Source organism: Humulus lupulus, chromosome 7, assembly GCF_963169125.1.
Source record: "Humulus lupulus chromosome 7, drHumLupu1.1, whole genome shotgun sequence".
Classification (NCBI taxonomy): Eukaryota; Viridiplantae; Streptophyta; class Magnoliopsida; order Rosales; family Cannabaceae; genus Humulus; species Humulus lupulus.
In genome coordinates this window covers 207,846,779-207,862,763 of record NC_084799.1, presented here as the reverse complement: position 1 = coordinate 207,862,763, position 15,985 = coordinate 207,846,779, and the positions used below count along the sequence as shown (strand labels likewise).

At 35.1% G+C, this 15,985-nt stretch overlaps 1 protein-coding gene across 1 annotated transcript; it reads right to left on the bottom strand.

Annotated features, from left to right (window-relative positions):
• Positions 1 to 1,113: 1,113 nt before the first annotated feature.
• On the bottom strand, positions 1,114 to 8,157 carry LOC133789308 (fatty acyl-CoA reductase 3-like). The gene is made up of 10 exons (XM_062227118.1): positions 7,933 to 8,157; positions 7,696 to 7,799; positions 7,403 to 7,605; positions 7,021 to 7,121; positions 5,898 to 6,090; positions 3,247 to 3,408; positions 2,917 to 2,998; positions 2,403 to 2,675; positions 2,156 to 2,283; positions 1,114 to 1,463 (listed from the first exon to the last, which is right to left on the bottom strand). The coding sequence occupies exons 1-10, from the start codon at positions 8,009 to 8,011 to the stop codon at positions 1,310 to 1,312; spliced, it is 1,479 nt and encodes a 492-aa protein (XP_062083102.1). The 5' UTR covers positions 8,012 to 8,157; the 3' UTR covers positions 1,114 to 1,309.
• Between the last annotated feature and the right edge of the window lie 7,828 nt (positions 8,158 to 15,985).

Here is a 15,985-nt window from a genome sequence, read left to right as displayed (position 1 = left end):
ACTGAAGCTAAATACAGAGTTGTTGCATCCACTGCTGCTAAACTCAATTGGATTCAACATCTCCTTCGAAAGCTTCAACTCAAACCTCCAGATCCTCCAACCATCTGTGATAATCTTGGTGCCACCTATCTTACTGCTAATCCTATGTTTCACTCACGCATGAAACACATTACTCTTGACTATCACTTTGTTCGTGATCAGGTTCTTAAGCATCAACTGCGAGTGGTTCATATCTCATCCTCTAATCAATTGGCTGACTCTCTTACCATGTCACTCCTAAAGCCCATATTTCTACAACATCGTCACAAGCTTGGTGTTAGCTCCGCAACCCCTAGCTTGCGGGGGCAAATTGAGGAATCTCCTCCATGATCTTAGGGTCAACTGTAGGATATTCATATTTATTGTAATTCCCTGATTATAGGGATTGTGTAATTTGTTCTTATTGCTCTCCATTTTCTATCACTATTGTACATGTATAAAGCCATGAGATTATATCAATACAAAATATAGCAATACACAAATTCAATATTTTATAGATATCCAATTATAAAAATTAATGAACAAATAGGATTCCCTACCCCCGAACTATTATTACTTTCAAATTGTTTCTCCCAAATTTTTTCGCTTACTAAAAACTTCTCTAAAAAAATTTATGTTAATGAATTGTAGGACTTCCATCCATTTTAGTAACAAAATGTTGGCGTAGCATCAATTAATTAATAAAAAAAAATTAAGCAAAATCTTATAAATTCTAAATTAAATCTACACGTGGATAGGAAAGTTTGATATAATACAAAAAGACTCATATTTGATGAGACTTATGATCGAGCATAAGGAGTCACAAACAAAGACTAAAATTTATACAAAAAGACTTAAATTAAGGAGTCACGCACTTTTTAATGGTTAACTTTTCAATATAATTTATTTTTATATTAATTTTTGTCTTTTTGTATAAATTCTTTTTATTATGTCCTCCAAATTTTGGTATATATATATTTACTTTGATCTCCACAAACCAATAATAATTATCATACACACTTTTTACATAGAAGAAATATATAAATAAACATACAATAATATAACAATAATTAGCAGAGAGATTATTGGCCTTAATTAGGAGCACGAAGCTATTTATTTAGAATATATTTAAGTAATTAAAATAGTACAACTTGGAAGTACACAAACCAATAATAATCATCATCATAATACTCTTATATATATTAATATTAATTAATAATATTAATTATAAACCAACTTTAATTTGAAACAAACTGACCATTAAATAAATAAATAAATATATATATATATATCATTTGAAAACATATTTGACGATTCCAGGAATATGAATACTCAAAAAGTATTCTTCCCAATTGATGGCTCTTGGGTCGAAGTAGAAGATATCTGTCTCTATCCCACTTTCTTTGCCTTCCAATCTCAATCTTTCTGTGTTGATGTCATCGAAACTGTATAATATAATATTTATATACATAATATACATTAGTAATAATTTCAAAAATTAAAATTTAATTAATTAATCATGCAATGGACTAATTGGTAAACAAATAGACTTTTTTTCTAATATTATTTTACAAAATAACATTCTTTTGATACTTAGTATGATCGGTAATGTGTCGATCGAGTGTGTCGAGAATGCTATTGTGTTAAAAATGGTCAAAAAAATATATTTTTATTTTGAGTTTATACATTTTTAGATCTTATGTTTTACCTCATTACTTATTTGGACTTTGTGTTTTGATAAATTATTTTTTGGACCCTCTGTTTTGTAAAATAATTCAAATAGACCCATAAACCTGATTTTGATGAATAAAAATTTGAATATAACAACACAGTTTTTAGGCAGAATAATTGTACTTTTGTTCTGAGTTGTCAGTTTGATAAGTTATTTGTGATTTTAATTAAAAAAACTTTGATCAAAATCGGGTTTAGGGGTCTATTTGAATTATTATAGAAAACATCAGATCTAAAAAGTAATTTGTCAAAACACAGGGTCTAAATAGGTAATGAGACAAAACACAGGGTCTAAAAAAATATAAACCATTTTATTTTTTGCAAAAATAATAAAAAAGATCAATTTTTTTTCAAACACTTAATAATCATAAATATATATGTAAAAAATGTAATAATAAATACTTACACTCCTTTGAAAAATAAATAAGGGCGATAGAGGTCCACAAGTCTCATGACATATTTAATCTTTCTACTAAGGTCAAGATACTTTCCTTGGAAGTACTGGCAGAATGCAGTGTTCACCAATTCCAAACCCTAATTTTCACAAACCAAAACAAAAAGCTCGAACTGTTATTATTATTAGATATTATTTTTACTTGTATAAAATTTATCATCATAAAATTAGAATGAAAATGAATGGAGTAATATTGAACCTTTAAGAAGAGCAAGTAACGAATGGTCATGTATCTTTGGAAGCTAGCCATGTCACTCAAAATGGTGACCTTTTGAACCTTTACAGGATTTCCATCCTTGTTAATCCATGGTTTCTTCGAGAAGTAACGAAACCCTAACTCTTGGAGGTCTCTGTATTTCAAAGGGTTTCTCATCGACGATCCCACTTGGTAAATGCTCCTATTCGAGTAGGGTTCGTTCCCGTGAGCAGCCATAGCTACAACTATGGCGTTCACCACATAATCTGCTGGAATCTGCATCCACGTACGTATTGATTTCTCTTTAAATGATTTGATTTTTAAAAGTTTGAACAACAAACTCTCGAAATTCTTATAACTACACGCATATTTTTTTCAAAAAACTTAACAAATAAACCCCTAAAATATCATCGAAAAATTATTGAATTTACAAAAATATCCCCCGATCAAAACTATTTAGCAAATAGCCTACCAACTAAAAATTCATTTTTTCTATAATAATAATAATAAAACTTACAACATCAACGGTCGACTCCAAGTCACCTAAAAAACATGTCAATCTTCCTTTAGCGTATCCAACTGCCATACTGTCAATCGTCCTATACAAATATCGAAATTTGTTTAATAAATAATATTTCAAATGATGATAGTCTGGTAAGATACGATCCTGACCATTCATTTAAAATATACGAGAAAATCACGATGAGTGATCACAATGATCGTTGTCTACAATCTTAAAGAATAATATTCAAAATTTTACCCCGATCGATCGATAAGTTATAAAAAGTATGCCCTACTATAAAATTATCTCGCAAATAAATGATTTTAGGTTAATTATGATTATTACCTGATCCCTTCAACCCAACCAGGAAAAGGTTCTTTGTAAGTACTTGTAACAATGGTTGGCCTTACAATCACCACATTTGTATTTTCCTTTTGCTCTTCTATTATCATTTCTCCCATGGCCTTTGTGAATACATATGTGTTTGGCCACCCAAATTGCTTAGCCCTAACATATATTGTAACATAATCACATTGTTAAGAAGAAAAAAAATATTACTCATAATACATGGTTAAAAATGAGAATTATTTTATGACTAAAATAAATATCTACTTATTCATAAAAAAATCCTAATTAAAAGTATTAATCATAAAAAATTATATTTAATTATAACTAAATATGAATTGCTACAAAAAAAAAAATTATTATTATATATAGGACAAAATGCAACAGAAAGGGCCAGAGGTGTAATAATAATGCATGGGTCTCTGGATTATTGCATTAATTTTATTTGTATATTAAAACAATGTACTCGATAGTGTGGACCCATATATATAATAAATTAAAAGGTTTATTTAATAAATAAAAAAGGACCAAACTTTGTAATAACTATATAAAACAAAACTAAGTAAATGAATTTGATGATGAAAAATAAAAGTGGTAATTAATTAACTAACTTATTGTGATGTTACCATCAAAACAGAGATGGGAATTATTTTTTAATTAATTTAGATTATGTACAACAACATGGGTTATGATCATTTCATTAATTCAAAAAGAAAAAAGTTAGACACAGATATATACATACATATATATATATATATATCAATCGGTCAAGGTTTGTCTCATCACATCAATTATCATTTTAATATTAATTATTGTTACTTAAGATGGAGACTGATGACCAACAAAGTACTAACACTGCCTCACCTAATTTTCTGTACAAAAAATTGATTTTTGTTTGCTTATGTTTATACAAAACTCTGTCTTCATGAATTTTGTTAGTTGGGTTTGGTGGGGTGTCAATTTTTGATATAAATATACTACTTATTTAAAAATTATATATATATATTTATAAATAATACATGCTTTATCACTTGACAGGTTTCATTTAATCATTTCATCCAAAAAAATAATATTATTATTATTATTATTATTATATACTTGGACAGTCATAAATATTACAGCCAAAACATTATCTTTAATTAATATATAAATTATCGACCATTATTAATGCTTCTCAAATATGAAACCTATTTTTGGTATTACACTTTTTTTACATAACTATGTGTCTTGTCAGTGTGTCTAACTATATAAAAATATATTGTTATTATTATTATTATTGAAGAGAATATTTGTAATAGATAGTAACGTGTTTGAATAAATTCTTGGCTTCAAACGAAAGAAACTCTCAACTACATATTTATATATATAGGGACTATTATGGTGTTGATAGTTTTTTTGTTTGACAAGATGGTTTCGGCAGGTGAATAATTATAAATTCTAATGAATGTATATTGTAGTCATTTAGAATAACTCACAAAGTTTTAAGAAATTTCGAATAATTTATGATGCTAAAAACAAGGTTCAAACAGCTTGTTGTACGTGTGCGTTCAAAAATATGCACAAGTGAAAAATTCGATTGTTTGAACATTGTTTTTTGCACCGTAAATTATTCGAAATTTTTTAAAAGTTTGTGTGATGTTCTAAATGACTACAATAAACATTGTAATAATGAAAAATTAAAATTTATAACTATCTATGTGCCGAAACCAACTTTTGTCAACAACAACGGTATTGACAAAATACTTTCAACACCATAATCTTTATAGCCTCTCTATAATAATTTTTATTAATGGGACAAGGACACGTAACTTAATATATTCACACTTAATTAGTCATACTATAATTAACACTAAACAGTGTATAAAGTGGTTAAAAGATAGGAAAGTACATGTGTTGGGACCATTTACAGCTGATAATATTTATGAAATAAATTAAAACTTTTAAATGCTCCATTTGAATTTCATAACAAAATAATAATTTTACCATTAAGGTTATTCAAGATATATACTTATATGATAAATTTTAATTTTTTTAAAGTTATTTTGAAAAATGATATTCTTATGACCTTCTAGACACTCGTTATCATATAGAAAACTCGATCGACACTTCATCTAGAAAATTACTTTCCAAATAATTTTTATTTTTTTTAAGAAAAAACACTATTCTACAAAATGATGGCAAAGAAAATTTACTTTTACCCAAAAATGAATATTACAGATGATATATATTTATTACATCATTTTTCTAATTTTAGCACTTAGATATAATCCTAAATTTTTTTATATGACGGTGTACATTGTAGTTATCAAGAATATCTTATAATTTTTTAAGAAATTCCGAATAAATTATGGTATCGAAACTAGGGTTCAAACTGTCGGTTGAGCGCATGCCTATTTTTTGTGTGCGAGTGTAAAATTTGACAATTTGACCTATGTTTCGGCTTCGTAAACTATTCATAATTTTTTTTAAATCTGCAGGATTTTCTAAATAACTACAATGTATACCGTTATATAAATTTTTTCAGGATTATATCTATTTAGGTGCTGAAAATAGAAAAATGATGTACCGATATCGTCAAAAAAGTGAATGCATTATTGTACGTAGCCGCTCCTCTATATATATATAGTGTATAACTAAAGAAAAAGACAAACCTTTGGAGGCCAAAATCTTTCATAGCCAAAGTAAGTTGAGCGTGTGTGAGGTCCAAAGCTTGAAGTTGTTTGAGTTTGTCTTGGACAAGGCTTAGCTCATTGTCGATATCTAAACCAGTGGCCCCATTGAGAGTCTCACCCATGTGGTATGGATTTTCTAAGATCAGACCCTCTTTTTCTCCTGAAACATAAGCTAAAGAAACCCTACCCCACTCATCAACATATTTCAACAACATATTTATTATATATTATATCCTACTTTCACTTATACAGACAAACTTTTACATTACTCATCATCATATTATTCAATGTTTTTCATAACACAAAAAAAAAGAAAAAAAGATCTACCCTTTATGAGAATATAGTAGAAACTAGCTATCTTTAACAATTTAATCGATGAGCCCTTGTGTTTTTGGCACTTATTGATTTTTATAATTCTAATTTTTTTAATAGTTGTCTCATCAGTTTTCGAAAAAATTTCAAATAATTTACGATGTCTCGAAATCAGGAGTTAAACAATCTATTTTGCATACGTATAAAAAAAATAGATACACGTGCAACAAATTATTTGAACCTTATTTTCGGTACTTTAAATTATTTAAAATTTTATAAAAATTAGTGGGATGAGACTACTATAACTACATTATATACAATTATAAAACAAAAATTAAAATTATAACGATCAGGTGCCGAAAACAAAGAAAGTGCACTAATATATAGTCTCCCCAAAAGATGACTAGCAAAGAAGTTTCTTATAAATATAATTAAGAAGAAGAAACAAAATTAGTTGAACTAATTTATTTATTTATTTTTAATACCCTATTTATAGAATTCAGTTGGACCTAAAATGGGACATAGATTTGAATACATTCAATTGAGGGTCTAGTGTGTACTTGATTATATACCACGTGGCTGTGTTTATTAATTAATGTAATAATTCTATATTAATTTATATAATAAACTGCTTTCGTTTTCAAGTTATGTGTCGTAGTTAATGTGTTTGGACCACTCTATATACCTATAACTAAAATCCAAATCAATTATATTAAAATCATAATCTTTATTAGAAAAAGAGTTATTAATTTAATTAAGAGTGATTAAACTTTATTAAAAGCTTACGTACCTGTGGAGACATGAACTAGAACCTTTAATTTAGTGCACTGCTTAGCAAAGTTTAAGACATGCTTAGCTCCCATTGTGTTGAGATTCAATGAAACATCATATCTGTATATATATATATATATAATCAAATCTCTGAATAATCAGATCATTTTTAGGACCGATCTCGATGCCAATATTATGTGCAACGAGACCGATCCCAAAGAAAACCTACATAGCACGAATGTGGGTCGTTCATTCGACTATTTTGTCTTTTATGAAAGTATATTTAGGACCGATCTCGATGCCAATATTATGTGCAACGAGACCGATCCTAAAGAAAACCTAGCACGAATGTGGGTCGTTCATTCTACTATTTTGTCTTTTATGAAAATATATCTACTGACCTTTCATCAAAGTTTGTAGTTGCAGCCAAATTGACAATTGCATCTAATTGGCTAAACATTTCTTCTCTCAAATTCAAGTCTTCAACTCCCAAATCCTCAAGAGTAATGTCTCCTGCCATCACACATATCTTTTCTCGTACAAAAGTGTTGAAATTTCCACCCATTTTTTCCTTTAGTACTTTGAATAAATCCTTGTTGATGATCTATTATATATAAAAAAAATACTATATTAGAAGAAAATATTAAAAGATTATATATAATGTTTATATATATATATATATGTGTATATATACCTCATTGTTCAAACGTTGTGTGGCCGATTTGGCATCAGATGCTCTTAAAAGAAGATAGAGCTTCTTGACATTGGGTTGAACTCTAAGTATTTTCTCAACAAAAACTGATTTTTCCACAAACAAATAAACAAAACACAAAGTTAATAAATTACTAAAATCCCAAATAATTAACCAAAGAAAATGAAGAACACAAAAAATACATAATATATATATAATTAAGTGTGTATATATATATACTCTTTGCTAGAAAGCCAGTGGCACCAGTCACCAAAATGGTCTTGTTCTCAAGAAACTTCAATACACTTTCCAACTCCATTGGAGAGCTCAGAGAGATCAGATTATTATACTAAGATTTTAGAGAGAGAAAGAGGAAGAAATGAGGAGAGAGAGAGAGAGAGAGAACAATACTGGTTGAGGAGGAAGAGGTGAGAGGGGAGGAGATTTGATATATATAAGAGGAAAAAGGGGTAATTCTATAATGAGAAAGAGTGCACGCAAGTTGATATATATATATATAGGTGTGTACACATATAATAACACTTTATATAAGTGTGATGATGATTAAGTAGTTTTAATTAGTGCGTGTTTGAAATAACTATGTAATTACCAGAGTAGTAATTATATTATATTTTAAATTATAAAGTGTGTTTGGATGTCAAGTGGTAATTTCTATTGTTATGTTTGGCAAAACAATTAGTAATTACGCAGAAAAATAATATTATATAATAAATATTATTTAAAATTGATAGCAATTACAACAAATCCTCGTGTGGGTTGTGGGAATTGGAATTGGGACCCCTCAATTACCACAAATTACATAATTACTGTGCAATTACATGGTCAAACAAATACGTCAAATCAAGTAATTACTCTGAATTACACTCAATTCTAATTACATCCAAACGCACCATTAGGGTTCAACAAATTAGGGTAGGGTGATAAGGCGAGCTACATAAACCCACTCTCTAAATTGGGTGATTAATTATTTAAAAATGGTAGTTATATTATTAATTGGGAATTAAGGACTAAGCAATGGTAGCCTAATAATTTGTTAGATATAAGTCCAAACCTACCTTCTCTGCAAAATAATAACTTGCACAGCAGATTTTCATGACAGTTGTTATTGACAAACCCATAACAATTAATAATAATAATAATAATTGTTATTTTCCTTTTTAAAAATAAAAAAAATGTATATATATATAGTAGATGTAGAAGTACGAATAGATACATTTTCTTGGGTCTCTTTATTATTTTAATTAATTCCAATGTAGTAAGTATACACGTGTACAACATATATATATAGGTTCTTGGATTATAATATATATAATTATCAACTCCCATAACCATGGAAAATTTAATTAAGTTTAAATGATTAACTGATAATAAGCATATTTATCTAACTATAATAATCATATTTATATATAAGAAAAAACGAAAAATGGGTGTTAAACTAACTATATATATATATATATTGTAGTGTTTTGTATTAATTAAGCAAGTAATGACTAATTAAAGATCACTTTATAGGAACAAAAAAATTTGTCTTGTGCTTGTAATAATGATGTGAAAGTGTGATATTAATATTTTTTTAAAAATTACATGATTTTACTTTTAAAAATATATATTCATTAATTATTGACTACGTTGATATTATCGCCTTCTAATTACTATCACATAATTTTTTTATAAAAAATAATATAAATTAATTTTAAAATACAAAAATTATTATAAAGTACATTTTAAAATAAAAAAATTAATATAAATAAAATTATACGAAACTAAAATTTAAAAAATAAACAAAAAAAGGCTTAATCTAACCTAAAATTAATTATGAAAAAAATATCCAAATTTGAATTTTGTTCTTTATCTCCATTTATTTTATCAAAATATGAACTCATGTTCTTCATTCAAAAAAGAAAAGAAAAAAGAACTTCTTCAAGTATCAAATACACAAATTAATTTTCCAAAACCTTCAATCTTAAACTAACATACATTCAATCGAAACACTAAGGTGATATTTGATTGGGGATAATGGAATAAAATAGAAATAAATCAATTTCAATTTCATTCATTTGTTTGGTTGCATTTTAGACTATTGGAATGTCAATCCAATGAAACTATTTTAGTGGAATGACTATTCCATTTGAAAATGAGGGGAAAGATCATTCCAATACAAGATTGAATTCATATTAATTTGTATTTCATTCCATTCATATTCATTTTCTCATTCGTATTCTTATTCCTCTATTTTTATTCCCTCCAACCAAACGTCACCTAACATTAAATCCCAAACACTCCTAAACTAATCAAGAATAGATCAAAATAATACTCCATACCAAAAAAAAATCAAGAACACCATGCCCATATTAGTGATCATACCCAATTCACTACAAATCCTAACAATATTTACTCAAAATCACATAATAATAATAATAATAATAATAATAATAATAATAGTCTAAAAATATATTTTAAATACCCATACCCAAATCATCATTCCCACATTCGACCACCATTAATTCTAAATTTTAGTCATCCACCTCTTTGGAATATAGGTGTAACATCTGCCTCTTTGGAATGTTTATTTTCAATCTCTGCCCATAGTAATTTTTTATGATAAGTGAATAGCCATGTGACTATTGTGACATCTGCCTCTTTTGGTTTGGTTTTTATTTTTTATTTTTTTTAATTTACTCTTTACTCTGTGTTTTTACAAAGTATCGCTATGATACCCTTTTTTTTTAATAATGTTTATATGGTACTCTGTATTTTAAAATCATACATAATTTGGTACCCTAGACTCAGATTTGATAAATAAAATTTCATCTTTATAACTTGTACGCCCTAAATATCCACGGGTTATTAGCTAGCTGGAAAAGGGCATACTTCTATCAGCTACGTGGAAGCCACCTACCCGGAGCTGTTGTTACAAGTCTCTACCTCTTTAGCTCGAGATAGCCAAAGGTTTAGTGAGATTACTAAGGCAACGGATTAGCAGTGTGGACACCACGAGTTGAGACTACATCAAGCTCGGGGTACGAGCTGGAGCTGACACCTCCGACCCTTTATAAAGTCAACCACGCAATGTAAACGTGCATATATCAGACATCACGTATCTACCCCATTCCTGAATTCTCAGACACGCAGCATAAACGTGCGTGTTCAGGCATCCCATGACTGGTTTGGGCCATGCGGCCCATTATCCTCCTTACCTATTGATTAGACCACACTTCAATGTGAGGTTTTAGGAATTAATCATGAATGTCACAAAAGTGACATGATGGGTAAGAAGGTCACGGGATGACCTACTTTGCCAACACCCAGGTGTCCTCTCCCTATAAATATGGAGACCCTGGGAGTTGCAAAGGGTTGGCTTCTAATTTGTAAAGAAATACCCTGTAAGGAATATCAGAGATATATCAATAATATTGACTGGTGGACTAGAAGGATTTTAACCTTCGAACCACCTAAAAAAGTATTCGAGTTATATTCTTCCTTTGAAATCATTCATCTATTATGGTTCATCATTTAGCACTAATCCCTCTCCTTATTCATATAATTATCTGTTGCTGAAGAACCGCGTCAACAGTTTGGTGCTTTCATTGAGAGCTTTTAGATTGGTGCTACCGCAAATACCTAACCATGGTAGTTACTCGCTCAAGACATGGTAACAAGGCGGACCAGCGTGATGGGCAGGAAGCCCACCATGCCGCCATGTCCGATGAGCAAAACCCTGAGGTTCAGCAGCGACCGGGGAAGCAGCCAATGGGCCAAGACGACACCGGAAGTTCGGCTCCCCGGCTGCCCAATCCGAACCTGGATTTCTACACGGCAGTAGAAATGGAGAATGCACAGTTGAGGAGTCAGCTGGCGAAAGCAAACAAGCAAATTCAAGAAGTTTTGGCCCGACTACCCCCTCTTACAACCGACGCTAACGTCAGAAAGAGGCATGGTGAGACTCATAAGTCCCGCCGGGGTAACCGGTCCAGGCCCAGTCGGACAGTCAGACCCTCAACATTAAATTCTACTCCCACGTCGCACCACCGGGAAACCGCATTTGAAGAACATCCTAGGGCCGAGCAGCAATCTAGCCGATCGGTCCAGACCTCAACTCCTAGCTCACTTCCGCCCTTGAGTGCACCCAGGAGGGCTCGAGGAAGCTTGCGAAGGAGATCCGAGGAGGGCTCGCGACGACAGCCCGCCCCGGCCAGCCGTCCTGCACTCCGCTCATACCGCCGAGCACAAGACGCAGAGGATGGTAGAGCGAAGCGGCCGCGACCTAGCTTAATCTGCCCTGACGGGACTAGGATCGCGTTCCCAGTCAGGCATCCTCCTTCACCAATAAGATACCCATCTCCTCCCCGTCCAGTCCGAGACATTCCGGCTCATGGGAGCAGCAGGAGAAGTCCTCCTTCTGTCAGACCCTCCCATCGTAGTCGAGCGCCCAGGGAAGTCCCGGACCCTCACCCTCAACGGCGGGCTCCGAGTTTTTCAAATGGAAGTTACTGGACTGGGAGTCATCGAAGTGACATCTCCGCGAAGACCTGCGCCATCGCTTGAGCTCGGCGCAAAGCCCTCAGGCCACCCCGAGGGGCGACCTCCAAGATCGTCTAAACTCTCAGAGAGACCCAGTTGGAAATGGCAGTCGTGCTCGCCAAGGGTAAGGCCTATCTGAAGTACGTGACAGCGGGAATGTCCCATATAACCTTTCTCAAGATAGGAGGGACAATAACCCACCTAACGCGTACCATGAAACCAGAGCTGTTGAACAGCCCCGGAACAACCAAGGAAGTCAGGACCAAACCCTTGAGCATCTGGCTCAGATGGAGGAGCTGATGAGGAAGCTCTTATCAGAAAAAGAAAAAGATGAGTACGACTCGGGGGATGAACTCGAGCTCTTCGCCCCCAGCATAGCAGCTACGGCGTATCCACCTGGTTTCTGTATGCCTCACTTGTCCAAGTTCAATGGAGACAGAGACCCGTCAGATCATCTGGATATGTTCAACACCTTGATGATGGCCCACAACATTGGTCCCGAGCTGAGATGTTTGATATTTCCTTCCACCTTGACTGGGCTGGCCAGACAATGGTTCAAGCAGAGTAAAAAGCAGTCAATCAGCTCGTGGAAAACCTTTTCTGCCGACTTTAAGAGGGCATTCCGAGCTTCTCAGACTGCCCGCGTCAAAGCCGACACCCTGGCGAACGTAAGACAGCAGCCCGACGAACCTTTGAAATCTTACCTGAGCAGATTCGCAAACGTCGCTGCTCGAGCCAGGGACGCAGACGACAGCTCCAAGCTCATGGCCTTGAGGACTGGGATCCTCGTCGGAGGCAGACTTTGGGAAGAGATACAGAGAAAGGGTGTCAGCGCCGTAAACGAATTCCTAAATAAGGCCTAGGGATGGATAAACCTGGAGGAGGCGCGAGCATCAGCCGCAGGAACCAGCCAGGCCCCTGATTAGCCCGCTAGAGTGGGAACGGATGTCGTGACAGCGACACAAAATGTTACACAGAATAACCAGTTTGGTGGAGGCAAGAGAAAAGGAAGCAGCGAGGGCGGCCAGCACGGCCCGAAGAAGAACAAGTCCGTGGAAAAATTTAAGCCAGTCTATGCGACTTATACCGAGCTCATACACACTAGGGAGAACATTTTCCTAGAAAACTCTGCTCGCCTCCCCTGGAAGAAGCCGGAACCGTTGAAGCACCAGAAGGGTAAGCGAGACCCCTCCAAGTTTTGTCAGTTCCACAACGACATTGGACACAACATTGATGATTGTAGGCACCTGAAGGATGAGATCGAGACTCTCATCAGAGCCGGACCCTTGGCTCAGTATGCGCGGAATAGAGTTCCCGCCGGCCAAACAGCTCTGGAAGTTCCGATAAGTCAGCCCGGGTCTCGGATAGATCAGGACGTCCCTCCTCCTGTGATAGGAGGAGAGATATCCACGATTTCCGGAGGCCCCCATTTGGCTGGCACGAGCAGAGGTGCCCAGAAGAGATATGTCAATGAACTTAAGGCTCATAATGGAGTGGAGCTCGTCCCTGAGCAGCATCTACCCAAACATCAACGATTGGAGAGGCAACCAATCATATTCATCGAGGAAGATGCCAGACACATCCAGTTCCCTCATAACGACCCTCTGGTCGTAGCCGTTCAGCTCGCTAACCGGAGAATTAGGAGAATACTGGTCGATAATGGGAGCTCGGTGAACGTGCTGTTCCGGTCTACGCTGGAAAATATGGGTTTATCTGTCACCGAGTTGAAAGCCACCTCCATGATGCTATATGGATTCTCTGGAGAAAGGGCGGCAGCAATAGGAACAATCGAGCTAGTGATCACCCTGGGAGAGGGACCCCGGACTGTCTCGAAACTCCTCGATTTTGTTGGTCATCGATTGTCCCGCCGCGTACAATGCTATTTTGGGCCGACCTACATTGATAGCGTTTGAAGCCATAACCTCCATCTGCCACCTCGCGATAAAATTCCCCTCTTCCTCGGGGATATGTACGGTCCGAGGTGATCAGCTCACTGCCAGGGAATGCTACAGCATTTCTATGAAGGGAAAATCAAAACTTGGGCAGTTAACGATGACTATCCAGGGCGGGAATGAGGAATCTCAGGAACTTGTGCCTAGTCCTGAGATTGAAAAACCTCAAAGTGCCAAAGGGGAGAATATCATCTTAAATAATGATATCGACCCCATAATAGGCGAGGATAGATCTGAGCTCCAGGCCATCGAAGAGCTCGATGAGGTAAGCATCGATGCACAAGATCCCTCGAAGGTGGTAAAGCTCGGGAAAAATCTATGTAGCGAAAGAAAGGCGGAGCTGATTAAGTTTCTGCAGGAGAATCTAGATGTGTTCGCCTGGTCTCACGAAGACATGGTAGGGATCAGTCCGAGCGTCATCATGCATACCCTCCACTTGGATAAAAGCGTGCCTGCAAAATCCCAGAAACAAAGGCGCCTAGGAACAACCCGAGCTGAGTCCCTAGAAGAGGAAGTAGCCCAGCTCTTAAAGTGCGGCTTTATCCGTGAGGCAAAGTTCCTGATTTAGGTCGCCAATCCTGTGTTGGTCCCGAAGCCCAACGGGAAATGGCAGATCTGCATCGACTTCTCCGATCTGAACAAAGCCTGCCCCAAAGATTGCTTCCCCTTGACAAGGATCGACCAATTGGTAGACGCCACGGCGGGGCACGAGCTCATGTCTTTTATGAATGCATACTCGGGCTATAATCAGATCGCCATGAATCCAGCAAACCAGGAACACACTAGCTTCATGACCCCAACTAACGTTTATTGTTACAAGGTCATGCCCTTCGGGTTAAAGAACGTCAGAGCTACATACCAGAGGTTGGTAAATAGAATGTTTACCAACCAGATCGGGAAGAATATGGAAGTGTATGTTGACGACATGCTGGTCAAATCAAAAACTGCCGATAACCATGCTTCCGATCTGGAGGAATGCTTTAAGATATTGAGAGAATACGGCATGAGGCTTAACCCCCAAAAATGTACTTTCGAGGTCGCGTCAGGAATATTCCTGGGTTTCATTGTCAATACTAGGGGAATAGAAGCAAACCCCGATAAGATCAGGTCGCTACTCGAGATTCCCTCACCCCGGTCGCGAAAGGACGTTCAAAGTCTGACAGGAAGGGTGGCGGCCCTTAATCGGTTTATTTCTAAATCTACTGACAAGTGTCTGCCATTCTACAACCTGCTCCGGGGAAATAAGAAATTCAAGTGGACTGAGAAATGCGAACGTGCCTTCCTCGACCTGAAAGCACAATTAGCCGAGTCGCCCGTATTATCCAAACCAGCGGCAGGAGAGCCTTTTTTCCTTTACCTGGTTGTCACGAAAGATGCAGCTAGCACCGTATTAGTCCGAGAAGAAGACCGATCTCAAAAGCCAGTCTATTACATCAGCAAGAGGCTTCTCGGAGCTGAATCCCAGTATCCGTTGATGGAAAAGATGGCTTTCTGTCTCATTACAGCCTCCCAAAAGCTCAGGCCGTATTTCCAGTCCCAGTCAATACACGTCATAACCGATCAGCCTTTAAGGCCGGTTTTGCAAAAACCTGAAGCATCGAGATGCCTGTTGAAGTTGTTGGTTTTTATTGATCAAATCAGAGATTATACGCAGCGGAAGCGGAACAACAATCAAATTGTTAGATTAATCCCATAAGATTTCTAGATATACTTCTTCACATGCATATATATATTGAATCAAGGACATGAACAAAAAAATTACCTTAAGTCCTTCCTTGCTGATATCTTTTCGTATGGCT